The sequence below is a fragment of the Procambarus clarkii genome, unplaced genomic scaffold, assembly GCF_040958095.1.
Source record: "Procambarus clarkii isolate CNS0578487 unplaced genomic scaffold, FALCON_Pclarkii_2.0 HiC_scaffold_98, whole genome shotgun sequence".
Taxonomy (NCBI): Eukaryota; Metazoa; Arthropoda; class Malacostraca; order Decapoda; family Cambaridae; genus Procambarus; species Procambarus clarkii.
The window spans coordinates 2,852,671-2,860,093 of NW_027189131.1; the positions used below are offsets into that span (position 1 = coordinate 2,852,671).

Consider the following 7,423-nt stretch of genomic DNA (forward strand, 5'->3'; position numbering starts at 1 on the left):
TTAGCAATTTGAAGTATATGGTAACCCAGATACGTAGGAGTGTTGACTAGGAGAGACTTCTGCTTGATAGTACATATCACACGATCCTTACTTAACAAAAGACTCCGCTTGAAGAATGGGTTTCGAGCATGTTTCAGGAAATGACTACGATCTGTGACCAAATAGTGTTTGTTCCCATATTTAGATACATCTGTGAGACTCTTTCCATATATAGAGTTTGATACGAGTTTGAAAGCCTTTTTTTTTATCGCGCATTTGGTACTGGCTCGTTCACGAACATTGGTTTCAATGAAGTCTTTAAGGTAACTCTCCTGCTCGAATTCGTAGATGTCGTGAACTTTAGCTACTTCTAATCCAATGCGCATGAGCAACTGTAACAAGTCCAGACTAACGAGGTAATCTTTCTGAGGAAGGTGAGAAGCAATTAATTTAGTGTTGTTTTTAGGCAGTCCACGACTTTCTTCTGTAAGAATATTCTTACTGTAGGGTGAAATGTGATCCTCAGTAATGCATGTATGTGAAAGAACTAGGGGCAGTTCATCTGTATACCTAGCTACCTCAGGTCGGACCTGGAGTGTATCACACAACACCCAATACCCCTTGGTCCCGTCACATGGGATATTCTCCAAACCTTGCTCCAGCAGTACGTCACGCTCATCATGTGTCAGTTTCCGGATCCCACCCCGAGGGAGTAGTTCAGTCATACACGCCCCGTAAAGACTATTAAAGTCTAAGTAGATGATGTAGCTACTATCTTCCCCTAGATCTAAGCCTGTGTGCCTGTTCTCCACATCCGTGTACTGTCTCGTCACACTGGTGAACCCACCTCGGAGATTCCGACGAAGTAAATCATATAACATTGGGTCTGACACAACATCAAGTTGAACTTTCGATTTAAGCAAGAACGCATCCCAAGCAAATGAGGGTAAAGAAATGTAGTGTGAAATGTCTAATTTGTAGAGAGCAAGCATGGTGTCTCGCCAGACTGTGAACACATCAGCTAGCAATCCTGTGTCCACTTTGAGGTAAAGGAGCAGATACTCCCCTATGTTACGACATTTAGCCAAATCAAAAATTTCTAAGGCTTGTTTATAATCTGTTTCTGACAACTCTTCGTCTTTTAGTGTATTGTAAAACTTATCACGAGAAGGGAGTTGTGGTTCATCTAACACAGACATAGGGGATAAATAATCATAGCAGAATGATTGTTTACCCTTCAACAGTTTTGGGATGGCCGCTTTATTTACCCCTTTTAACATAGCCAAAGTGAATGTGGTAGGTTTCCCACTATCAATATGATCCTTGGCTATTCTTCCTAGCGAGCCGTTGAGAAGGGCTAAACTATCCAAAAATCTTAAGTTGTTCACATCAACTTTCATAAATTTAAATCCATCCTTGGCTAATATATCTATTTCACTTCCTGGTCTATCTCTCATCTCGTTTAGGATTACTCCTAAATCATAGGAAGCGTTGTGTGAAAATGTGTATAGGAACTTGTATGAATTTACACACTGCAAATTACATCTATCACAGTAAGCTGCTTGATAATTGTGGAATCTTACTGTGTGGTCGTGATGACGGACTTTGATTACATCTTCTCCGTTAAAAGGTACATCACAGAGTTCACAGGCTGTTTTTGTCTCAAATATCGCCTGCTGATGCTGAGACATGTGAAGTTCATAGGATACTAACCCCTTCTTGATTCTATCCCATGACGCTTCTAGCGTGGTTACAAAGTGATTGGCCGCATCTTTACCCAAATAAGTATCTTTCTCAACAATATTCTTCTGTCTGTCTGTCAATGATAATGTACGCATACGCCACTGCGTTGTGACGTGTTTCTATCATTCCCTTAGGGTTCGAGCGGTCTAACATGCACTCAAAGTCATAAAAGCACATGTGACTAGGACCATAACCCCGTCCATAGTAACGAAAAGTAATCTTCCTCTCTGGTGGGTAGAATTTGAGAGTCTGATGTACTTTGCATGTACTTTCATGACTGCATGCTATCTGCTGGGAGAGATATCAAACAACAATGACAGAAGCTGTGTTGCCTTGGGATGTGCTCTGGATTGCTGCTCATATTACGTACATATTGGTTAAAATTCTTAATTAATACTAAGTGTTGAGCTTCCAACATCAGCAATGGTATGACATCTGTATATCCGCCTCTTCCTTTCCTAGCTAGTGTAATGTAGTGTCGTTGTTGTCTAGCATTTTCATCTCTTTCTAGCGAATAGATGAATATACTGACTTTATTCATTTTCTCTACCTTGAGAATATCCTCAAACGTCACTGCAGAATTGACATCAGCTGGCCATTTCATGTGTCTGAGACACCAACTAGCATTCACAGATCTAGCGCGAATATTACCTAGTCGCATTCCCTTAGCTAAACATTTATAAGCAGCAACACACTGCATAAGGCAAATATCAGCCTCTCCCTCTGGATTGAAAACCAATTTTTTTCCACGCACGCCTTCAGGATAGTCTACATGCGAACCTAATCTTATCGGATGTTCTATCTGACCACAGTTAATGTAAAACCCGGTGAGCCGCTCAACCAAGACATTGGACCCTTCCTTCGCTTCCAGATACTGGGATATTTTCTCTGTCAATTCATCAGCCCAAAAATCAATAAGAGTTTCTACTTCCTCTAGAGTAATTCTTTGCCCCTCACCTCGTATGGGAAAGCCGTCGTTATTTATAGGATCCAATAGATTATCCTCCCTGTCTTGTTGTACATTTAAATTCCGCACAATTAGAGTGACGTCTGGGTAAATTAGGAGGAATGGGTGTCGTGGAGAGAAGAGGGCGCGTATCTCATTAATGAAAAAATCCCTATATGTTCGCAGATAGAGTCCTGGGGAGGTGTTAACATGTTCTGGTATGGAGAATGAAAGCCGGACATAACTGCCGTTATAGTTATCAATTCGATCCAGTAGCTGAGGTTGAATTTCTAGGACAGGTGGAGGAGAGGGGGAAAGAGGTGGAGGGGGTGAAGGGATGGGGCTGGGAGGGGTGGGGGGTGGTGATAACCCTCCCCCTCCGAGATGAATGGGTGAGACCGCTGGGTCAGCTATTACGCCAGACGGTGCTAACAAGTCAGAATTGACAGACGCTTGCGGGTCAAGGTCACGGTCTGCTGAGCTGTCGTCTGAGTCACTGTCTGAGATGAAAATGGTACGATTCTCACCACTGCTGCTGCTGCTGCTGTTGCTGTCATAGCTGTCGCTGATTGATTGGGGTATGGGGCTGGGGGAGGAATTGGGGGTTGAGTGAGCGGGTGAACGAGTCCTCCTCCTCCCCTCCCTGTGAGAGCCGGAAGTGGTCACTGCCCGCCCTGCTGTGTCACTCTCACTGCCACTGCTGCTGCAGCTGTCGCTGGATGCCAAATCTATGCACAGCGGTGTGTCGTCTGTAAAAAAAAAAGAAAACATATTATCTCTAGAATGAATGAAGCATATATATATATATATATATATATATATATATATATATATATATATATCTAGAAAGAATGAACGCGTATATATTATGAGGTATGGGAACAGACTAGGGGGATTAATATGTTTAGGAAATAGACTGAAATCGGACAGTAATAACTTACTTATGTCTTGGTGAATGGGTTGAGCAGGTGAGTGGGTATGAATTCGTAACATCGTGTTAACCGGGGGTGATACGGTCTCGTAGCCCTCCATCTGTCGGGGTGGGTGACCTTGATGAAGGGGCTGTGACCCCCGGCGAGTGAGATGTGCTCTCCTTAGCTCAGTGTGTGAGGAATGGGGTATAGGCTCGATGACGTCGATCTGTTCCCTCCGTCGATTGAGGTAGGGATTATAACCTGAAATGGAACAAATGATATTCAGCATGGGTGAATGGGGATAAAATATGTTTATTATTATGCATGTGTGTTCGCCTGCAAGTGGATGAAATACAGATACGAGAAGTGTATTTTATATGCTACCTACGTTTATGTGAAGTTTCATTCCGACGATGACCTCCTCGCGGGGCGGGTGAGCAATATGGACACTTCACGGTTTTGTAAACTGAAATTGGAAAGAACATATTTAACTGTGTGGAATGTAATAGCCCGAATGAGAAAATATTCTCACACTATAGTAGTTTACACGCGATATTTCACCTGTGGATACCATAAAATGAACTGTGGAATATTAAATATGAATAACACTCACGGTTATCACAGAAAATCTGCTGACATCGCTTGCATTTGATGTCGTAATGTCCTAGGGGCGGTTTTTCACAGCTAGCGCATTGCAGTCGACACAGTTGATTCGGTGATGGAATATAAAACACTCCGCATTTCATGCATGCTGTAGAGCTTCGCCTTTCCATGACATGGAGCTGTATGACGCGTGTGTATCGGATGAAGTCTCGCAGGGAACTGACGGGGTGTTTGTGTGTGAGGGGAGTGAAACGACCTGGGTCAAATGAGAAGTGATTGATGGGTGACAGGTGTGGGTCTGTCTGTCGGCAGGAGTAAGTACCTCGCCCCCTCCTTACCAGAATCCACAGTGTAAGGGGACCCGCCGTGGGATGAACATTGAAAACCCTTTAAGACGAAATGGGACACTTCCGCAGGAGGGTGCTCTCTCATACCCTCCTCTCGCACTTACGACTTCCTGTAGGAGGAAGCTAATGGATGTCTAGGCCATCCTCTCAGGTATGGGGGTTCTCCTCTCCCTCACCCCCTCACCCCTCCCCAAACAACATATCCAATATGCTGGTTCCCCTCTCATCCTCTAATCACGATCATCAAACTAATATTAACCTCACTCAGGATTAAGTCTATGACAAACACACATACATATTCATTTACTCCTTCCTCATATTCCACTCTTATCCTTGTATTTTTCCTACTCTACCACATAGCACACATACTCTCCTACAACATGAACTCCCATCTTTCCTGACCACTTACCTTAACCCCCGAGGACTAGACCCGCGCGCGCGCGGGGTGGGGGGCCGCACCTGCTCACCCGTCACTCAAGACCGCCACGCGCCGAACTTCCGGGAAATTCCCCGAAAAAAACTTGAGGACGGGAGCGACGCGCACCACCTGGCACCCAACAACATGACCTCCCCTCTTTCATGACCACATACCCAAACACAACACGCTCACACGCGTCCGAAACACGCCAAAACTTCCGGGAAATTCCCCCAAAACCATGTGTGACTAGACACCTGCGCACCAGCTGTCGGATGGCACTCCATGGAGTGCCAGCTGGCAGCTGGTGCGCGTCGCTCTAGTCGTACTTTACACTACTGGGGTCAGGTCGGATACCGTCTGTGCTCACCTGGAATCCCAGAAACTTGAATTTCTGCGATGCCAGAGTGCATTTTCCCCCGCATTGAGTTTGAAACCCACCTTATCTAACAGTGTCAATGTCTCAGTCAAATCTCGTAAGTGCTCATCAGACGTCCTGGAATAGATGACCACATCATCCAGGTACGCTAATGAGTGCCTTCCCAGAAGTGGGTTTAGTATATAATTGATAGCCCTCTGAAATGATGATGGCGCTGTCTTTAACCCGAAATGCATCCGCTTGAATTGATAAGTATGAACCCCATCAGAAAAGGCGGTCTTCTCTCTATCTTTCTCAGCGACTTGGATGGCCCAATAAGCAGATTTCGCATCCAGAGTAGAGAAGTATTTGGCTGCCCCAAACTGATCTATTATTTCTTGTATCCGTGGCAAAGGATACACATCACCTTTAGTAATTTCGTTTATCTTTCGGTAGTCAACACAAAACCTATAACTACCATCCGGTTTACGTACCAGCACCACTGGCGACAACCTTGGTGATGTTCTAGGCTCTATCACATTCTGTCGCAACATTTTCTGACACTCATCCCTAATTACTTCCTTCGCCCGTTCCGGAAGCCTCCATTGACGGGTGTAAATAGGAGGATGATCACCTGTAGGAATAACATGCTCGATCCTATCCAGAAGCCCGATCTGATCGTCTTCTGTTGCAAACAGTCTAGGGAATTTACGTAAAATTCCTCTCAAAAGTTTCCTATCTGACTGTTGCACATGTTGCAAATCCAGAGCCGAGATTAACTTATCAACTTCTTGAATATTACTACTTTTCCCTGTCTCGGTCTTGTGTTTACCCAGTGTACTACTTTCTGTAACATTAAGTGCACTACATTGTGCTGTGGTGGCTGGCATCTCCTGGCTTTGATACTGAAAAATTCCTGTATTTTCTACAATTGTAGCCTGAGACACCTTATCACCTGCCCTGAAACGATAGGTTTTGTGCGAGAGATTGACAACTGGGATAAGGACACCTTTATCAAGCACTGTGATCAAATGATGAGGTATCAACAACCTGTCACATCTCCCAGCCACCTGAAGGGTGGTACCTGGTGCAATGTGACGTCCCACTGATACTTTAGTGAATTTAACTGAATGTGGTGGGCAACATTGTTTCACCAAGGCATTTAACCCACATGATTTCTTATCTGTGTCTGGAAAAGACTTAAATAACAACTTAGGGTAGTGACATTTGTATTTCTGTTTCTTACTAATGGAAGCAATTACTGGAGGATGATCTACCATTTTAATGGGATAAACTACCTGGCCCAACTTCAATCTGCACTTCCTTGCTCCCTCGTGAGCAAACAAAGAAAAGTTAACTCGTCCCAGAAAATCCATTCCCAACAAAATCTGACCCGGGAATGCAAGATTCTCGACAATCGTGCAATTGTGTGGGTAAGCTTCTTCCTTACCCACTTCAAAATTGAGAGTGGCCTGGACCAAAATATTAATATGTTGACCATTCACTGCTGTTAAATGCTTCCCACAACGCTTAAGGTGTGTCTCTTTAAGTGTGCTGAAGGCTGACTTTTTAATGAGAGTTGCTTGACTTCCGGTGTCCACAAAAACTGTCAATCTCACACCTTCAACCGTCATCTCAAACGTAGGTCTGCCACCCAACGTACTGACCTGTTCTGGGTCACCCTTGACCCGTGTGCTCGTGCACACATACCTGTAATGGCCTCGGCCATGACACATCCAACAAATTTCATCAATTTTACGCGTCCCAGAAGTCCGCTGGCTACATTCCCCAGCAACTTCTGTAGAGGCGACACTAGGAATAGGGGTAGGGGGGGGAAGAGGGGTGGAGGGGAGGTGAGGAGCAAGGTGTAGGATTAATGGGGGGGGGGGGGTAGGGTGGGTAACCGGAGAGGTGGGTTGGATAGGTTGGGGGGATAGGTGGGAGGGTGAGGACAGGCCGGGGGTTGGTTGTGGAGGGGGGTTGTAAACAGGGGGTTGAGCGGGAAATGTAGTTTTCCACAATTCCAATAATGCGTCGACAAGGGTTTGGGTGGTATTTGGCTGGGGTTGGTATGGGTCTGTTAGGGATTGGGGTGGACATGGGTTGGGCTGGAGGTAA

The 7,423-nt window shown here is 45.0% G+C and overlaps 1 protein-coding gene across 1 annotated transcript; it reads right to left on the minus strand.

Annotated features, from left to right (window-relative positions):
- Positions 1–1,993: 1,993 nt before the first annotated feature.
- On the minus strand, positions 1,994–7,034 carry LOC138360162 (uncharacterized). The gene is made up of 3 exons (XM_069320107.1): positions 7,016–7,034; positions 3,718–3,843; positions 1,994–3,417 (listed from the first exon to the last, which is right to left on the minus strand). Exons 1-3 carry the CDS (start codon positions 7,032–7,034, stop codon positions 1,994–1,996), a joined length of 1,569 nt encoding a protein of 522 aa, XP_069176208.1.
- Positions 7,035–7,423: the final 389 nt, after the last annotated feature.

Bases quoted from the DNA above. Each gene is read 5' to 3' on its own strand.
- LOC138360162 (XM_069320107.1), bottom strand. The intron at 3,418-3,717 runs GTCACCCACCCC...TTTTTTTTACAG, and splicing joins GTCACAGCCCCTTCATCAAG to ACGACACACCGCTGTGCATA.